This window comes from Puntigrus tetrazona, chromosome 1 (genome assembly GCF_018831695.1).
Source record: "Puntigrus tetrazona isolate hp1 chromosome 1, ASM1883169v1, whole genome shotgun sequence".
Lineage (NCBI taxonomy): Eukaryota > Metazoa > Chordata > Actinopteri > Cypriniformes > Cyprinidae > Puntigrus > Puntigrus tetrazona.
In genome coordinates this window covers 9,623,525-9,644,910 of record NC_056699.1, presented here as the reverse complement: position 1 = coordinate 9,644,910, position 21,386 = coordinate 9,623,525, and the positions used below count along the sequence as shown (strand labels likewise).

Below are 21,386 nucleotides of genomic sequence, written 5' to 3'. Positions count from 1 at the left end.
AAACCTTGGTTCAATTTGCTCTTCACAATGTAAGCATAAACTCTGACATGATCTGGTAAAAAAGCAGCGGTCCTGTTCTTACAGACAGCTGGATGGACAATATTAGTTTGGCTGCTATACATTTTAGACCGAAACTGTGTGCGGGCGGCATACCAATAAATTACATTTAAAATACATAAAAAAAAAAACTTTTCAATTGTAATAGTATTTTATAATATTGATGATTTTTATCAAATAAATGCAGTCTTGGTGAGCATTAAAAAACAATTGAAAAATACATATGTTGTGTATTCTATGGCTTGCAGGAGCTGGCTGTGGATTTGATTTGCTTCTCTGGATGGTTTTAATATTTAGGTTCTTATCTTTAATTACGAGTAGTGTCAGATAAAAGCACATCACTGTGCTCTGTTGGGCAAGCAAAGGAAAGGGAATCTTTCCGCTCCAATTACCTTGATGAATTCTCGTATCTGTCAAACGATGAAGCCGTCAAAGTGACTTTAAATTGACAAAGTGAACTTCAAGTAAAACGTGCCCATGCTTTTCACGTTGCTTTTCAGGCATGGCGAGACAAAAACGCTATCAGTGGTGGCACAGTGTCTGAACACACGCAAAAAAATGCACACACGGATGTTTCATATTCACTCATACGTATAAAACACACTCTCGTTTTTTTTATTTATCAGGAATACACATTTATGGGTTTCGAACTTGCAGCCTTTCAATAAAAAGCCTGGTGATCTAAATGACTTGTGATCTAAATGAACTTCAGCTAAAACGTTTCTAAATACTCTCAAAAGCAGGCAAACGTCTCTAATTAAATAAATAAATATGGGATTTGATTTTGAAATATGTGGGATTTGAACCTGCAACCTTTTTGGTACCCGGCCCAGATCTTTACCCATACGGCCGCTATTTAAATGCATTCCCTAAGAGGAAAATCAGGTGATATTTTTTGCTGGTAGAATAATACAATAAAGTCACATGGTTGCTTTTATTATGCAGTGTTTATAACAAAATCAAATGGCACTTTAGTTTAATAAACAAAGCTGGCAGGGGACACGCAGCTAGCCATGGGAAGCAGGTGGGGTTTGCTGATACAGCAAGTGTGTTTGATGGGAGTGAGATGTCAAGACAGCAGCAAGTCTGCCGATCCATCCACAAACCAATTGTGAATGACCTGTGTTTACTTTAGCAAGCACATTTAAGACTAACGGGTATATTCAGCATTTTGTGCATGCAACCATGAGCTTAAAAACTTTTCTTTAGATATTTCAAGTGCCCCTATGGGTTATGAAAGACTATAAGATATCGATAGACCAGATATTGTGGTTTTGGGAGTACCAGGCTGACATGCATGCAAGGTCAAAAACACTTTTATCTTCTTATAACATGCATTTATTTTTACTTTATTTGTTCAATGACTTCTAAACGATTTGCTAAATGATTCTAAATCCCTCCATTGATGATCAATTTCATTTAAAGCAGTGTTTGTGAGCTTTTAAAGCTTTGAAAGCGGCATCTAGTGGCAAAGAATGAATCTGCATTTTTATTCAGACAAGCGTGACAAGGCTAACTAGTGGGCAGGCGATATGCTAATGTTTCATTATTGACGCGATTTAATGACATTGTTGATAGTAGCTCTGTCACCTTCTGGAATATCGAAAATTGCTACTGCCACAGTAAGAAACATAAAATATGTTCTCGGTATGTAACAAAGTATGTTTCTGGCCTGAGAGAAATAAGTTGAGGGGTTACCTGTCTGCAAAGGCAACATTCAAACAGCTACAGCCTTTTTTATAAACACAGGACAATTTTAGAGTCTAACCTGTAAATTGTCAGATAATGACTATATGAATGTAGCCTTTGAGTCGTCTTCTGACAACCATTATAAGTTGAAAAGTGGAGCAGAGTGTGGCAATAATAACAGGCTGTTCTCCACAACAACAAAAGACTTTCCTCAGGCTTTCCTCAGGATTATCATTACTAATTATTGAGGATAATTTACTCTAGGATTTGGCTCAAGCCTGAGTGTATTAGAAGACAAAGCAGCTCAATTTGGGGTTTTGGCGTATTATTCTCTTTTTCTTAAATGCTGCGATTTTTTCAGTTCTCCATTTTCAGAGCGAGAGAGAAATGTGGATCTAATTTTCCTGTCAATTAGATGCTGACTGGGAAATGAATGGCAATGGCCACGAGTGAAGCGATATTAGATCTCGAGATGGGATTATGTCTTTGATAGGCACCAAGTGCTTACACCACCTCAACTTAATGAAAAAGACATTTCACAAACAATCCCCAGGAAGAGAATAATAAGGTAGTTCAATATAAGCCCAAATTCACCAGACAAAGACGTCCATCAGCATGTGTATGGGTCTTGCGGCGGTGCTTTACAGGGGATGAATTTAAAAGAAACTTTAAACTATACACGAAAATCCATGCCGGGCCTCTAGAAGAGGAAATCACCGTCACCTCACGTTTGTTTCGACTTCATTAAACTACATTATATTTGTCCCAAATCACTGTTAATGCACACAATGACTTCAACCTAGGCTGTGAAGTTACGTATTGTGCATTTTTCAGCAAAACTTTGTCTTTTTGTGGCTCTAATAAAAAAAAATGGGAATCGTTTAGAGAGCTATAATATAGACAGTGCTTTATTCAAACTCATCTATCCTACTCTGTTTATTCTTGAAGTAAACTTTTGGCTGTTTAGTGATTAAAGCTGTTTTAGAGGCAGCGTGGTCCAACCTAGCTATCGGTATCGGTAAAATTGATTGACCTCTAGTTTCAATATGAGTCTTTCGAATTTATTTATTTGTTTTTTATGAAAATACCATTCATTAGTAAAAAAGTGTAATTATTTAGAGACTCATATGAACCAGTAATGATGCTTATTTAGGTTTCACAAAACCTTATTTAAGGCAGCTGGAACACAAGTTCACAAAACTAATTCAATAAAGTATCAGTCCGTAAATCACACTGGCTATTCCGATTCACTAGAAACAATCAATTCATATTAGCCATCATTAATCAGACTCCACTGTTTATATCACATGTTTGTTTTTCACAAGGAAACCTCAAGAAGTCTTGTCTCCTTTGTATTATTTTGTAATACACTATCTATTCATCTTCAGCACGTTCAGTTCAGACTGGAAACTCAATCGACATTCAGCTTCACCACTGAAGATTGAATCTTAGTTTGTGAACTTTTAAAGTTTGGTAGCCAAACTTTTTAAGATTTCCGAGCAGCTGACAGCAATTTTGCTCTTCCTCCTTGCACTATGTAGCATGGCGAAGCATTTGCCCTTAAAAGCAACCTCACACATCACATCCCGGCAAAAGCACCTTTTGACACCTTCACTGAAACGCACTGAGAATACTGATAAAGCGCAACAATTAGAAACGACAATCTTAATCCGGCAAAAAACTGATACGAAGGGCATTGACAAAAACGAAGAAAAGAAAGACAGTTGGAGAGATGCGTTGGAGAGATTCTTGTTTTCCTTCCTCCCCCGTCGCTACTCTCCCTAATGAACGACTCTCTCTGATACACTCTTTAATGCATGTTTAAGGCTTTGCTGTGGACGGCTGGCGCAGAGCTGATAAGGCCCAATGCGTTATCCGGTTCGACAGGCTGACTCGTCCACGCCGGCCTCCTGCCTAAAGCATCTCCGCCGGATCATCCACTGCCACGCTGTGATGACGACTGCTATGACAGCGCTGATAAAGGACAATCGAAGATGTCACGAGCTACGGGGTGGACAGATGGAGGGTACGCAGGACTTGGAGGAATGAAAGAGGAAGGGAAAATGAATTGGAAGTTGTTACCCTACACCATATTTCAAAGAAAGACAACATGACGTTCGCAGGTAGCGATTTTTCTACAGATGTCTTTGTGTTCGGAAGTCAGCGGTCTGAGCTGTCGAGCTCTTTCGGGTTCAGTGAACGCTGGGAGTTTGAACGAGAGACATTGGGTCAGAGCGCACAGCGTGACACACAGGTTAACAGAGCTCTCGCGTAACCCCCGAGAGCTTTAGAATGAAAAAACACATGGGGAAAGTCAGAAAATGAAAGTACATGTGGGAAATAAACTGGTGGGGAGTTTACGGTCCAACAAAAAGCCTAGGGAAAATAAAGTAAAACTGGCTAAAGGGGATAGTAAAATGTGCTTTGGAGTTCTTTTAAAGATTTTTTTTTTACGTGTGCTTTTGTGTTCCACGGAACGCAGCAAAAACTTGCAGTTTTGTAAAAAAACGGGCTGACACAAATTATTCTATTCAAAGATGTTTCAGGACTGATGTTAAATAGAGCACGTCTGACTCCCTACTAGGGGTCAATCTCACGTACTCTACGCTTTCCCCCGGCTTCAAAAATAACTGCCCTCTGATTATGCCCAATTTCTGACCAAAATGTCAGAAAGTGGGCAGGGCGACGTCTCAGGAACACAAAGCATCCATCAAACGGACAGCTCCGCCACACAGGCTATTATCATTCATTCAGCAGGACTGCTAATAGTGAATCACATTCAAATTCATAAATGAAATGAACCTGTGTGACATATTTCGAAACTATTTTGGTAGAACGCATTGTAATAAAAAGAAGAAAAAGAAAAAAGAAAAAAAAGTAGTTGCTTTCACATATGGAAAAATATATTTGATTTTACTTTGTAAATATATAGTTTATATTAAATTTTAGTTGTGTTTTTATGTAAAATAATCATTTGGTTTAATTGTTATTTACTCATATCATTACATTTACTTACTTTCTTCCATGAAACAACATATTGATGTTTTCCATGATATTTTTTTCATAGAACATTGCTCTTTTTCATGAACTTACAACCTTCAAAAAGGACACAAAATAATGTAAAAGTCATGCAGGCTTCGAATAACATGATTACTGTTCTTAGACAATATAAATAATGCACATAGTATGGCTGCATGATATCTAAGACAAATTTTTAGGATGACTGAGAAATTCATTAAAGTTTTTCTTTTTTTATTATTTTTTTAAACAGTAAAACTTCAAGCTTTCTTTTAATAGCTAAAAATATATATATAATTCAGTAATAATAATAATAATAATAATAATAATAAATCTTTTAGGATGACCAGAAATTCATTAAAGTTTTTTTTTTTTTTATTATTTTTAAACAGTAAACTATCAAGCTTTTTATTTTAATAGCTAGCTAGCCAATGAACAAAAGTGCTTCCTGATTTCAGAATGATGGTACTGTATGTTCACTCGCATGCACGCAGCTCACAGCATCACAGCATCTCACAGTGGCTTGATTCACAGTAAATAAACAAAACCGTTGTCACGTCATGAACCAGTCATGTGTAAATGATGCACTTCAATCTGAAAGCATATATATTTACTTAAATTGCAGCCTAAGGCATATTGTGATACTGATTTTATTTCAATATTGTTCAGCCCCAGTAGCCTAAACGGCATCTCATAACGTCTGAAACATTGCAAATGCTTTTCTATGGTAAAGTTCAGGCAACAGCTGGCCACTTTTAAATTTAACTAAATATAATAACAGCGTTTCCAATATACTGCATACTTCTATCATTTAAACATTGCAGTGCACTAAAAAACACAGCTAACACTTTTCCCCCCTCTATTTCCCATGGCGAGAAAGTAAGAATATCAATGCACTTGTTACAAATGGCCTACAAATCTCCTGAATATTAAATAAAATGTACAAGGGAAATGGAATTACACCTGCAGACCTAGATCTGACATGAGTGGAGACCGGAGGGTGCCCGGGGCCTGCTAAATATTCATGGCTCTTTTTTGTTTATTTATCTTTAAAGCTTTATTTTGCATTTTAAAATGCAAAGTAAAAGAATGGACCACACAAGCTCGCCCCTGTTGGAGAAGAGAGTGCGGGGTTTTCAGGGCTGGGCTAACCATCAGTTGCTCAATATTCAGAATGATTTTTTTTTTTTTTTTTTTTTGAAGCGATGCATGTGGAATGGCCCTGGGTCTAATGTTGATATATCACAGTCTCCCAGTGGCTGGGGTGCTGCGTCTGTCTGGATGGCATGGAGAATCATTTTGGTAATGCTTCTCAAGCACAATACAAATCATTTCGCCAATCCACTACACTGGGCCTTAAACACGGCCCGCTGTCGCTCTAGTCAGGCATGGGAGAGACAGCTGTGCACATGTGCAACGGGATCATGCTCTTTTGTGCTTTTACTTAGTCAGAGCAGAGCTATTATAGAAAGTCTGCACAACATGCATTTTTGTGTTAAAATTAAAATTAAACAATTTGCAAATACAGTGTTTGTTTTTTTGTTTTTTTTTACAATTAGCAGTCTGGTTTTTTGCAATTTCTGCACTATATTTTCTGTTACACTAACAAATAATGTCAGTCACGTTGGATTTGCACTGACACATCATGTAAAACTTTTATTTTTTGTGAACAGACGGTATTGTATTGTATAAATGCATTATTAGCAGTCAACCATGACTAACATATTTGGTTATTAAAAGTGTGCAATAACACAGGGATTACAGAATGCAGTTTTTTCCCCAAACCAAACCATGTAGAATAATCAGCTATTATTAGTTATAGTTACAAATTTATCATAATTCTATGCATTGTTTTTGTGTGTGTTTCACTATTGACTTGTCTAAACATAATACAGAATAAAAGTATACTATAAAAAAATAGAAATTCCATTCTAACAATAATTTTGACAACAAGAACAAATATATATATATATATATATATATATATATATATATATATATATATATATATATATATATATATACACACTACATATATATACATATACAACAAAACCTTTTATTTTGTATGTGATTAATCATTTGACAGCAATGAAAACTGGATTAATTCATCCAAACTTTCTCAAATTCTGTGACATTCTGCATTATACTGTAAATAACATTTTTATGACTGGTTCCATGATCCTGTGGAAATCACATGACCCTGGTGGTGCCCCAGTGCTCGTGCCAGCAATGAGAGTCTTTCCTCCATTCCCATTCTGCCAATCATTTCCTCTCTTGTGCCTCTTCTCTGTCCCTACCAATAAGACCGGTCACAAATTAATTAAAAAAAATAAAATAAAATTGTAAAACTACCTCCTGATGCTCTGGAGACATCATCATCTCGAGGAGATTAATTTGCAGTGAGCCGTGATGTATTTAGAATTAGAATCTCGCTGAGTCTTGAGACTCATTATGGAAATGTATATATGCAGGTTGGCACGCTGAAATCGCGTTCCCGATCCGAGAGATCAATGCCGAGCGAGAGCAGTCCATCAAGATGGGGTGAGGGAATAAAACGTTAGCGAGAAGGAGAAGAGAGAGAAACAGAGAATAGGGAAAAGAATGAGAGAGGCAGAGCAGCATGACGCGCTTTTCCTATCTATGGATGACTACACGTATGCATCATTATGCCTCTGAGCTTTTAGAATTAAACTGCCTTCATCAAACACTCAGCAGGGTGGCCCTCCTCGCACTGTTCACCCCAACGAGAGGGAGGCTTCAAGACTTCAAACATTTCAGTTGTTTCAGAACATAAACTCTTTCAAGCTTTTTGCCCCAGTGCCAGTCGGAGCAATAATGAGTCGAGCCGCAGTTTGAGAGCTGAAGGGAGAAGGGATCACACTGCTATTCAGCTCCAGCTGCTACAGTCAGGATGGAGCTATCACGGGCCCGGACACTTTTCCTGCAGCAGATATTACAAGAAATGTTCAACTGTACCGGAGACACGAGGCATAGAGACAGCGGGATTCTGCCAGTCCTACAGTGAAACAGTAGCAGAACTAGAGCTGTACAATACATCAGTGACCAAATCCAAACTAGCCCCTACCACTGCTTATCAGAGCTCCCTCCACACACACGCACACGCACACACACACACACGCACACACAGACACACACACACAGACACACACAGACACGCACGCATACACACACACGCACGCATACACACACACACGCACGCATACACACACACGCACGCATACACACACACGCACGCATACACACACACACGCACGCATACACACACACACGCACGCATACACACACACGCACGCATACACACACACACAATGCACTTTGCTTACAGGTTTCAAATGTATTACCTTCCTCACAGCGAACACATTTTATATTGCAGCAAATATACTCATATATAAGTGCTATGTTATCATAACACTGCACAAGCTGGTAAGCAACTGGAATGCTACCTACAGAAATTACTGACAATAAGCCACTACTCTTTCTTTTTCCATTTATGAATTTCATATAATTAACCTAAAATGACGAATCATTCAGTTACTATCAATAAGACTTTTTATGCATGAATATACTAGCCAGTACATACATAAAGCATACATTTACATTCAAAAATGTGTTTAGTCTTTTTTTAATTTTTTTATTAATACTTTTATTTAACAAGGACATGCTAGATTAATCAAAAGTGATGACAAAGGCATTTCAGGTATTTATTTTAAATAATCAAAAAATATATTTATGTATTTTAATTAATCAAATAATTAAACATCAAATAGTTCAGATGACAAAAGACTAAGAGTACTACAAACATTAAAAATCAGTTTTAATTGTTTATTGAAGAGATCATTCTTCAACATTTTAGGATGTTTTATCAATAATAATTTGAAAATATTTAAATTCTGTTTTTGCAATCAAAGGATTATTTTTAAATATATTAAAACAGAGAACAGATATTGCAAAATGCAATTTATTGAATATGTTTCACTAATGCATAGTTTTACTGGATTTTTCATGAAATAAATGCAGCTTTGAGCCCGAACTTTTGAATGGTGGTGCATATTTATCATAAATGTGATATATATATTTATACAACCTGCATTATAGCCTAACCTAAAAACATAACACAGAAACATCCAATATGGTAGAAATATTGTTACAAATTAAAAGCAACACTTGTAGCAATATGAACATTTACCATATACAAATTTATCATAGATACAGAAGTTAAAAAAAGAAGAATTACACACACACACACACACACACACACACACACACACACATATATATATATATATATATGAAAAAAAATTTCCATAAGCAAAACCCCCTCTTATGCATTAAAAACGAACAGAGCATGACATCCAGACAGAAATAACAGAAATAATCATTTGACTCATTCTTTGGGAGTGATTCAACATAGCCTACGGGATTTTGATTTAAGAGCAGCTGTTAAAGTAAGCAAACCAAACAAGCGTTGGACACAGTCACGTATTCAAACGAGAAGACTATTCTGAGTTATATTGATTTCATATTGAAAATCTTCTCCAAAAGAAAACCAGCACAACTCAAATGAGCAAAATGAGCAATTAATACCTACATAAATTAACGAAATCAAATTGACAGAGTATATTCTCATTATGCTATTTCGACATGGCAGGTTATATGGCCATGGCAAATCCTATAACATCTTAAAACGCCATTACGTTGATATAATATATGCCTGTCAAACCTGAAAATAAAGCTAGAAAGGAATGTCGCACCCAAGTCCTCAAAAGGCCAGGAATACAATCGGTACCTTAAGAGAAACATCATACCTGACCCCGGGTGTAAACAAGTAAAGAACAAAATGAGAAGAAATAAATTGGCAAGTCCTCTTTAAACGCAATAAAGGAGAGTCCACCTTAGGCCAACTCAAAAGGGAAACAAAGGCAAACAAAGACTCTGCAACTCAAGCAGCTCAGAACTGCTTACTCCTCCTTTTCCCACATTTTCACATTAGTCAAGCCAAGATACGAGACACACAAAATTTGGCTGTGATGATGAACGAGTAGCTGGGCTTGGAAAAAAAAAAAAAAAAAAAAAAAATCCAACACCCCCTACCCATTCTCCAATATCCCTTCCTCGCTTGAGGACAGAGTAAACCTTAACAGATATATTAAGCCCTAACGACAAGGAGTCAAAATACTGCCCTTCTCAGCACCCGCAGAACACTGGAGCAGGAGAAGGATGGAGGGAAAGACAAAAGAGAAAGAGGAAATATGAAGAAATCAGTTTAAAAATGCAGAGGGGAGCAGAAAGTTGCTGCTTCACCACTTTGCCTGATTTGTGCTCAATATGATCATTTCCCTGCTCCTCTGCTGCAGGGGAAAGGAAAAGGTCAAATACACATCATATTTTCTCAACAGAGAAAGAGAGAGAGGGAGAAAAGAAGAGACAAAGAGAGACTATCTAGAGACCGTCTCTGTCTAGCGGCTCAGAGACATGCAGTAAATTATGAAGGCAATTCAGAATTATTACGATAACATAATAAAAAAGTAAAAAAAAGTAATGTTCTTTTAATTTATATATATTATTTGCAACTATTATTAACACCCATGATTCAGGTATCATCCTGATGCTCCAAAAACGTGTTCTGAAATACAAAATAAAAATAAAGAAAAATATAGAAAGCTATGTCACTTAAAATGTGTAAATTAAGTATCTAAAATTAATTAAAGGTTATAAAAGACCCTTAGCTTTTACGCAAGTATTCAAATGACTTATAATAATAATAATAATTATTATTATTCGTTTAATTATTATTAATTTAATAATTATTATTATTCTTTTTTACGAAAATATAAATAAACAGCACCACCGTAAATATCAAACTTTATAACAGGTGCACTTGTTAAAGGGTGAATTATTATTATTATTTACTTCCACAGAATAGTTTATCATTATAGGGCCACGCGTACAGCGTCACGGACACGCGCATTCGGCTGCGTTCACAATCACAATGGATCGGACACCAGCTAGGATAAAACGCAAGGTGCGTTCTGCGAGAACACTGATGCCAAAAACACGTTTTTTATTAGAACGTCGTCTTATTACTGCCGTGCATCTTTAAAAATAGCAGTCTTTGGGTCACGTTATATGTCAACATCATTTAACTGCGGCTACTATAATACAGATGCTCGAGTTGAACGCGAACACTATAGGATTTTTGCCAGAAATCAACATCACTGGCTGCTGTGAAAGACGGTGTTATTATTGCATCAGTACCTCTTTTTTCTTCTGACCTCCTCCGGACTGAAGACATAGTAGCAGAATCAACAATATGGATGCAAACGGCAGGTTGAATAGGAATCCCTTGAACACCACCGCCATGATGGAAGATGCTCTTATCGCATCAGTACTGCTGAGCGTTTTGATTGGCTGCAATCGCCTCCAATCAGAGGCCACATAATGGCTTTGTGGGACTTGTAGTATTTATCGGGATTTCGCCATGCATGAAATAACAAAGGGAATACCATGTAAAATCTTCTAAAATATCCAGAATTAACTGTTGAAGTCATTAAGTATTATTATTTTTTCTCTTGTAAACATGTTTTAGAAATAGTTTTGTCACAGCCTTACTGTAGTAAACGAGGACAATGAACACGTTTATATATTGCCTATAGTTGTATCTCCAGTTCCTGCCAATGGGGGGCAAACCCAAAAAGTGTTTTCTATTATAGAATGATTGAACATGGAGAATGCATGACATAGCAAAAATCGCAGCATTTAAAATGCTTATATAATGCTTCAAAGGGTTAAATAAAACGTTATTTATAATATTACAACGCACAAATAATAATCATTCTAAATACCAAAATGACCAAAAACAATTCTCTTACAGTAAAACCTAACATCCTTTAGTCAAAATCTGATGGTTTATTGCCATTTCTTTGCGCAATATAGGATTATAAGTCAAATGCATCCCAAAGTCACTGTGAAGAACATACAATGTAGAAGATGCATTATGATTATTATCATGATATTTATCGCATATTATGTTTCCTGTTTCTTCATCATAATACATCTTTGAGTAGTTTTACCCAAGTAGCAGCTGAGAGGGCACTAGGGTAATAGAAAGCATTAAAAGGTGAAGCGCAGCTATTTACAGCTTCCTGCATTTGATTGTGAGAGAAAATAATGTTCTTGTAACACAAATTGCCTAAAGGTTAAGTGCTATGACTACTACAGTATGCTTGCATGCTCCGACGCTTGCACGTATGTAAACGGATGTAAAAGAAGATAAAATGTGCGTGCATGACAGATTAAAAAGATGCACGTTGAATTGCTGTTCAAGTAACACATTAGCCTGTCATGTCATAATTGTAAAAAGACGTATTACTGTATATCTTAAGAACAGTATGTTCTTAGATGACATAAATAACCCATAAGCCACATTAAGTTATTCTTTCATCATATTTTATTAGCTCATGTACAAGCCAAGTACATGGTTGGTCTGTTCCATTTCCCCCTAAGGACCTGACTCACTCGTACCTCTGTAGCAAATGATGTCTTTCATTTGGCCAGCCTGCGTCTCTATGCAGGACGAATATACGGTCAGGCAGGGTAAAGATGTCATTCACCACGCGGATGTATATGGCAAATGTCATATTAAAAAAAAAAAGTCATTTTAATACCTTCACTCATTTAATGTTGCAATCAAATAAATGGTTTAGATTCCCTTTCATCGCTCTGCAAGTGGTCCTGATTTAATAGGCTAATATAAACACATGGGCATGTTTTGCAGGTGTTCATAAAATGAATATGAATATGGAATAGTTTGCTAAAAAAATGAAAATTTGTTAAAAATGTACTCACCCTAAGGCCATCAAAGTTACAAATGAGTTTGTTTCTTCACCTGAACGGATTCAGAGAAATTTAGCATCACATCACTCGCTTAGCAATGGATCCTCTGCAGTGAATGGGTGCCGTCAGAACAGAGATGATAGAAGCATCACAACAATACACAACTAAACCACGCGACTCTGGTCCATCAAATAGTATCTTGTGAAGTGCAAAGATACATAGATAATACGTATTACAGCTTTAAACTTTTTCTTCTTGTAAAACAAATATCCATAATAACGCTTTCTCCGGTTTTCACCTTGCGAGGTACTAACTTACTCCTGATTCGGACTACACTACTTTATCACCGAAGGTAGTTTGAAATTAAAAGATTTCTTAATGGTGAATGTCTCAAATGCACATCTTTTTGCTTCACGAGCCACTGACCGATTGGCCGGAGTTGAGCGAATTACTTGTGGATTGTTGTGATGCTCTCATCAGCTCTTTGCGCTCTCTTTCCGACGGCACCCATCCACACCGGAAGGATCCATCAGCAAGCAAGCGATGCAATGCTAAATTTCGACGAATCTATTTCAGAGGAAAAAAAACACATCTCGAGTACACATTTAGCAGGTTTTCATTTTAGGTGAACTATACCTTTAATAATCTCTCTCACACACAGCACACACAGACACGCAAATGGCGAGACAGACAACCTCAGATGAACGCGACATACATTTAGTTGAACCTTATCCAGGAATAACAGGCCAAAATTTGCAAGACAGAGGATGATGTATGATTTCCATTTATCTAGGACACAATATTTAAACCTACATATTCTCTCTGTGTGTGTGTGTGTGTGTGTCTCTCTCTCTCTCTTGGTTTTTCTCGACTGCGTGTGAATATCTCTCTCACACAGACACGCACGGATGCTCGAACACACACGATTGCTGTTGAGCTGTTCCACTTGAAATCTGTCTCTCTGTCGCTTCGGCTCACTTTACGGTGGGCTGTTAATTTGGGTCCTAGACTGGGAGTTGACGTCACCGGAGCTGGGGCTGGCACGATATACCCAGCTGAGGTCAGGTGCGCATGTAAAACCCATGCCAAAGAATGATTAATTGCGGAGTGGCACAATGAAAAAAAAAGATCCTAAACGCAAGCCCTGCCTTTGGAACAATGATTTCAGCTGTAATACTGCTGTGTGGGTTATTTTTGGAGCACTTTTTAATGTCATTTCCCCATCTTTTTAACCTATACCATGAGTGAATTTATTTATTTATTTAGTTTGGTAGCTATACAGGATGCCATTGTATTTTACATACAACTGCATATATAATGATACATTAAGGCGTTGAGCGTATTTTAGCATGATTATTACTTAGAAATGATAATTAAAACTATAATATATAATTATAAGTAAAGCATTTTTTTTGCGCACAATGTCTTTTAAAACGCTGTTGTAAGGTAACTTGCTTTTAAGCAAAGGTTTGCAGTAGCATTTCTGTATTATTTAGTAACAGTTCAGAGTGAATTTTCTGCATTGAAGTGTTAACTTTGGAAATTGTTTAAGAGGACAAGTCAACAGTATGCACTTGAGATGCAACACACACGCATGCGAATTAAAACTTAAATAGCATTGCGGATCAGCTCAGCATGCGGGTAAGATTCTCTCTCTCTCCATCTCTCTCTCTCTCTCTCTCTCTCTCTCTCTCTCCCTCTCTCTCTCTCGTGGCTCTAGGACCCAGGAGGATAACTCGCAGGACAGTTTATTTTTTGAGTGATGAAAAGGACCTGCTCGCATTTCCACGCAGAAGACTAAGGGGACTGTGCAAGTCAACTGGCTAGTCTGGATAGTCACCGCGCCGCAAAAGACAGATACATTCACCCACAATCCACTCGAGGAAGATCTTCCCCCTTTTTTTTCTTCCATCCCTCCCTCCTCAGACTCCCTCTGCCAGACACAGAGCCCGTATTCAGAGCACCGGGACTCGGCTGGAGGAGCGCGTTTGGATACGGGAGGTTTCTGGAGATCACCAAGTAGGGCAGCGGCGGAGTGCGCCCTGTCTAATCAAACGATCAATCAATCAATCAATAAATCGGCCGGATCGCAAGCGAGGAGCCGACAGCCTCCTTCTCTTCCGCCTGCTCGAATCGAACCGATTTCGTTAAATGTGCCGCAAAAGGTTGACGTGAAAGACCGATCAACCAGGCTCGCTGCAAATGTGCCGTTCGCGCGCTCAACGCTCTCAATGACAACACGGTCTCTCACTAACGGAAACACTTTTGCTATTGGAGAGGAAAACGGAGAGGGACACGCGAGTCTGTTTATGTCACGTTACCGCTGTCGGGACACTCTGAGTGACTAGTTTAGGTTTTAAATAGGCTATTGAATAGTTGAGGCTGTCGCCGGAGTCGTGATCAGCGGGAATGAGACTGAGGGAATCCACCGCAGCTCGGAGAACTGGGCTGGCTTTCGCTCGGGAACTACAAGGCTAGATATACAACTTTTGTGTTAGACTTTATCTTTCGATATGGAGCGATCGGCATCGCTGGACATCGAGGCGCTGAAGGTGAGTTGCTGATGTGACAGCGTATAGTGTGTGTTTGGGGCTCAGTGCGCGGTGGCGGTGGTGGGGTGCTGGATTTTGTGCGTGGGGTGCATTTCAATAACCCTCGTTCAAGTTGCGGCCATTAAAGGCACAGCTGCCGATGTCTGGGGCTGCTGCTAAAGCTTCTTGATCACCTGTCAGTTCGCAAATAGTATTTCGCTAACAAACCGCACATCCGTATGGATTTCACACGAAGAAGAAGGAGTAGAAGAAGAGAGGAAAAAAAGAGTCTTTCCTCCGTTCAACCCCTCCCTCGGTCGGCTTCTTGCTTCAGGCTTTTCCATTTTCTCATTTGGCCATATGCGATGGAATTTCTTCAAAGCAACTTTTGAACTCGCGAGCGTTCGCGTCTTATTGCTCTGTGTTTATCTTCGCGCGTTTTCACAGAAGAGATAAGAAGTCCCGCTGAGGGATTGTGTGTTTCAGCACCCCTGGCAGTGGACAGCTCCACAGTTCAGGCTGGGAAACAGCTGGATGGGAGATCTGTGTGGCCAGAACTGCACTGTAAAAATGCTAAATGTTGGGTAGCAACTGTAGTTGCTAGAACTTCCCCGGGAAATAAAAAAAAAAAAAAAAAGCGATCATGATACAAGCGCGATAGGAGGATGATTGTATTTTTACAGTTCCTAACTGTGTCACGTATTTATGTAACGGTATTATACGATTGACTTATTAGAGCGGTCGGAATCTATTTACTGTACGACGTTCTGTTGGAAACGCATGCGGAACAATGGAAAGACATGATTACTTTAAGGTGGTCCCCAGAGACTGTGGCCAATAATAAGTACAGACAAAACACCACCATGGTAATGAAACTGACACTGACATAATGCAAAAAAACATTAACTTAGCAACATCAAACACTCCACTGAATAAAACATTATGACAAAATAATAATAATAAAAAAACAAAGTAACATTTTAAACCTTTTTAAAGTGATGGTCTGCCAGGGAATTCCAGGAATCCAGCTTTTCCCTTATATATGACAACAATTACATGCATTTCCTCACAGATTATGTCATTTTACCGTACATTATAAGATGTTTTATTATAAGAAATAACAGATTTTTGCTTTACAAATATATATTTTTTCGAATAAAACTTTTGTCAGTGTTATTTCACAAGAACCGACATACTTTTCTAGCTTTTTGTTAATATTTATTCATTTGTTTTATTTTAATTTTAGCACTTTTGTATTTTTTTTTTTACATTATTATAATTATCATCATTAAATATGCTACAGTTTCTATTTAAGTTTTTGATTTAGTTATTTTAATGCACTAAAACCAAATGAAAATGTTTGGTACGAGCTAAAATAAATATGCCTTTTCATATTTTACTTTATTTCAGTTGATGTTTATTTTACTTCAAGTAATGGAAATGTTTCATACAGTTTTATTTTTAGTTAACTATAATAAATGTGATGGTGGTCTTGGTGCTTGTGCAGTGCTCTCTCTCCGTTCGTCTCTCCCCGGATCCACACAAAGGAGAGTGAAAGAGATCGTGAATGAATTTACAAAATAGATCTAAAAACAAAATTCCAGGTTTGTTGCCATTTGACTGACACCTGTCATCAAGAGATTTGCCTCTATCTATATAATTCACTTTAAGCCAGGCAAGTGTGTTTATTTATTAAAAAGAGCGATTCTCAAAAGCACCGTTTCAACACATCCATCAAATGCAAGTTCTTTTATTTACCGATTCTGTGTCTTTGGCCTATAGGGAAGCCAGTGGAATCACCACATACTACATATCAACATTATACAGTATAGAAAAACCACAATATATAACTACTGAGGGAAAACGCCATATCATAAAATAAGGAAACCAAATATGCAGAGTCTGATGAATCACTCGACTAAATCTATCAAGAAAATGGACACTAATTTTTGGTTTGTCTCTTCCTGCTTCAGTGGCTGTCGACTTATGGCTGAGAAGAGTTTTATTATTATTATTATTATTTTAGAGCTTTTATGTTTTGCAAAGAACGGCACATTTTGCTTTAATCCTGGATTGGCACATTCTGGCTTATTTTAATCACCAAGCCATTTTGTATTTGTTTTTTGTTACGAAGCATCTATTGAATCAACATTTCGAATTTCAATGACATGATCAAGAGCTTCACCTAACAGTGACTCTTCTGTAGAGCAACACTGCACACTTACATTAGTTTTCATGTAATTCTCTCTAATTGATTAAGCAGGGTACTTTTAATGAACAACATGTACTTGATATGTAATTGCTTTGTGGAGCTGTTTGTAATTGCACATTCTTCTTGTTATTACTTTTCTAATGAATCATGATAGCATGTAAACATGTTACATGAACTCGGTGAAGAATCACCAGTGGCCCCTTTTCATTAGACAACGGGACAAGAATAGATTTTGTGATAGAGGAGTCATTAAAAACAGTGTTGATGAGGCAAACAGTTCTCTATGCTTAACAGGGTTGTTCAGCGATAGTTTTAATTAAACTGGCATCTCTGGTTTGCCTCTTATCTGGAGGCGTATGTGTCCTATGAATTCAGACGCTGATGAAATGCCTTTCTTAATCTCTTGAAGTGTCATTTCAATTTACTGCCAATCCTTTACCACCTCTGTGGAAGCTGCTTCAGAAGAGGCCGAAAAATGCTTAGGTTGGACGGCAAAACTTTGATGACAGATTTAAAACATAAGCGAGAAATACATAAAAAAGTGCGCAAACCTTCACGCCATTGGTTTTAAAAGCGATAGGTCACCTCTGAAATTACACGCTGCTACTGTTTACTCACCTATTTCTGTATTCGATACAAAAGAAGATATTTTTTGTCATACAGCGAAAGTCGGTTAGATCGAGTCTTGTTTTGGACCCCGCTGACTTTTAATGTACGCTGTAACATTTTTCCCCCCAAGATTTTTGGAGTATATTTTTATGAGAAAATAAAATGTTGGGGGAAAAAAAATCACATTTATTTAGGATGACCGTACATCTGATCACGATTTTCTAAATTGCCTAAAAAGTCTAGGTTTTGGTTGAGTTTTGGTTGAGGTTGACCAATTTTTGATTCAATGTAGTGGCAAAAACATATTTGTTTTAAACCCTGCTCTGCAAAATCAGGGTAAAATTAAATCATTACAAAAAAAATGAATCATGTATACTGTGTAATCCTAACTGAATCTGACCTTTTAAGTGTTTTTTTAGTCACACTGCAATACATAAACCAATTTTTCTTAAAAAAAACACTCAACTCTGTAGGTTCAGTCATTCTTACTTGGAAACCGAATGGACAGCTTGCTTTGGTCTTCAATGTCAGCACTCAGCACACTGATCCTGGACCGGCCAGTAAAAGCTGCGGTGAGCAACAGACCCACTCAATAGCTCTAATAGCATCACAAATGGCCGTAATCCATCTTCTCTTAGGTTTGCTGTGCTGGTCCGAGTTTGAGTGGCAGATGAAGGCCCCATCGGTGTCCTGATCCCCTCAGTTGACTCTGTGCTTGGAGTATCGGGGCCCTTGCCAAGCTTTCGTTCCTATCAACCCCCACCAACCCCCAACCCCTCCTGTCCCTCCCACCTCCATCCATTTTACACTTAATTAACTCTGCCAGTGGGAAAGGGCAGTCCGATTACAACGCAACTCTCAGTAACAGCAGTATCAAATGATTAATATATATTATAGCTGAAGGACAGAGGAATAAAAGAGTTGTGTTAAACATTTCCCCCCAGATAGCCTCGAATGTGTAACAGGAAAGAAAGGAAGCACTTCAGTGTGTCAACTTAACAGGTGATGTAAAGAAAAGGTTAGCATCACCAAAGAAAAAAACACAGTGCTAGCGATTAACTGGTTCATAATGCGAGACATGGTTTGGACATTACAGCAGTTCAAATCTTGTTTTGATGCAATTTCGATTTAACATGCTTCCTCTCGTATTACAAAGAAGAAAATGAACTTTGCTTTAATTGCGGTTTAATTTACACCACAAATCACTGACCTTAATCTATTACTGCACACATTATAATTGCAATTGCAATATCAGAAAAGCTCTGCTAATTGCAGGCATTGTTTTACCAATAGGTGGCCATGGTAACCAAACCTCTCATGTTTGGCAGGATGGACTGTTTGTTTGAGTAAACCATATTTGCATAGATTAAAGCATCCATGATTTTAAACCCAACTCATATTGCGTGAGTTTCTGCTGTAGCTGATTGGATGGTTGTACGGACTGACCCTTACAACAATGCAGTCCAAATGCCTGAGGATTGTGAGAAACAACAGCTAGTTCCGCAAATTCACCAGTTTAGTTAGACTTAGATGTCCACCAAACATTATGGCTTGTTCAACACACAGAGTGCTCACTTAACAAAATGGTCTTGTTTAAATCACAGGTGAAAGAAAAGTTGCGACGAGCACTTTCGAAGTATTGATTTGTGAAGCTTCGCACCGCACTTTCAAGCTGCCATTGATTTGTGAAGCTTACATATGGCTATCTGAAGTTGGCTGATAGCTATGATTTTCAGAAATGGAATTTTGAAAAAAATGGGTTTAAAGTGAGACAAGTTTCACTTCTCTTAGCAGGTTTAACGAGACCTGTAGCACTATACTGCATCTATACTGACTAACGTTGGCTGAAGAGCTTTCCATTGTTTATCATGGGCACAGTATCTGAAATGGAGATAGCACAAATAGTGTCACACCACAATAACAGAAACCTCCTCTTTAGAAACGTCATCATCCAATCCTTCATCTCTGGATGTAAAATAGCCCATTTTTGACATTTTAGGGTACTGACATTGCCAAATTGAGAAGACTGAAATGAGCAAGATTGTTTAATTGAGCACCTATTTCACACTGTTGCATTAACTGCCATCTCATGATTTGTCTAAATGAAACTTGTTGACTTGTTTACACAGGACTGTGCATTAACACACCTTTTTGTCTTGACTTGTTGACTTGCTGCAGTAATTTTGACATTTTCTGCACTAAACAAGTAAAATTTTCCAAGATATTTTCAGAGATGACAGACAAGTTATAAAATAATAATTTAATGGAAACCTAATTTTGACAAAAAATTACATTCAACCTATTTTTTTAATTTCCTGAAAACATCCCAACACGACATCCGACAGGTTTTTTTGAGATTGCATTATACATATCATTCAGTTGCTGTTGATCGATTCTTTATGTAATATGACTCTTTAGGGTCTTAAGGGAAAGTCTATATTTATAGATAGGGAAACATATATTAGATTAAAAATTCTCAGTGGTAGTAAAAAAACCCCACCCTTTTCACCCTGTCAAAATGAGCAAGCTGTTTTTTTTTTTGTCCATGTCTCTTTAAATGCTAATGAGCTCTACTGACGCGGCCCCTCTTCCGTGGGGTGACAGGCAGTCTGTAAACTTCAGCCACAAAAGTTGCCAGCTAGCATTTTATTAAGAAAGGCAATTTGCAAAGATTCATAAAAAAAGGTAAGATGATCTTGTCAATCAACTATCATGGGAGGGGCCTGTGCAAAACGACATCATTCTGACAGGAATCTCAGAACAGCGTGATTTGAGAGCTGGATGTGTAAACACACTTTCAATAACACATTTATGTTCCAAACACTTGTAAAGTGAATTTTGCATCCGATGACCCCTTCAAAGCAAACAAAACAACCCCTTCAAATTAATAAGAAAACCCATATTACATAGACGGTTTAAACGACAACAACATAAACAGACGTTTTTTCATAGCCCTATCTTAACTTCAGGTAGACATCCCAATAGAATCTATAACAACAGCTAAATCCTTCTAGAGTAGATCATTTTTTTGATATCAAGCAAAATGCTTGTACATAGCTGTGTAAATCAGACGGATTTATTAAAAATGCAGATTCATTCTTTGCCAGCAGAAGGTGCTTTAAGGACGAGAAATGGGGGTTTCTGGGTAACGGCTGAGCAACGAAATGAAAACGACATTTTCTAAAGACGATCTCCCCTACGAAATACAGTGATATAAAAAAGCCTTATGCATCGGTTTGATTTTTAAACGTTTAACAAATGTTATGTTTATTCAACAAAGCCTTTTTGAAAATCAGTCAGTTTTGATATTGTGGCAAGTTGCCATAAATAAATAAATGTATAGGAAACACCTGTAAAAGCACAATAACCTAAGAGCAACTTTATTACTCGTGATTAGCCGCGTTTGTAGGCGG

General features: G+C 37.6%; 2 protein-coding genes across 2 annotated transcripts in view; one reads left to right on the top strand and one right to left on the bottom strand.

Annotated features, from left to right (window-relative positions):
- Positions 1-11,192, bottom strand: part of tusc3 (tumor suppressor candidate 3) — a 60,568-nt gene extending 49,376 nt beyond the window's left edge. The window contains exon 1 of the mRNA XM_043231599.1: positions 11,044-11,192. Coding sequence (XP_043087534.1) covers positions 11,044-11,148 — 105 coding nt within the window. The 5' untranslated portion in view covers positions 11,149-11,192. The remainder of the gene's footprint in view (positions 1-11,043) is intronic.
- Positions 11,193-14,352: 3,160 nt separating this feature from the next.
- The window catches only part of LOC122347442 (zeta-sarcoglycan), a 223,399-nt gene continuing 216,365 nt past the window's right edge, over positions 14,353-21,386 (top strand). The window contains exon 1 of the mRNA XM_043242763.1: positions 14,353-15,173. Coding sequence (XP_043098698.1) covers positions 15,135-15,173 — 39 coding nt within the window. The 5' untranslated portion in view covers positions 14,353-15,134. The remainder of the gene's footprint in view (positions 15,174-21,386) is intronic.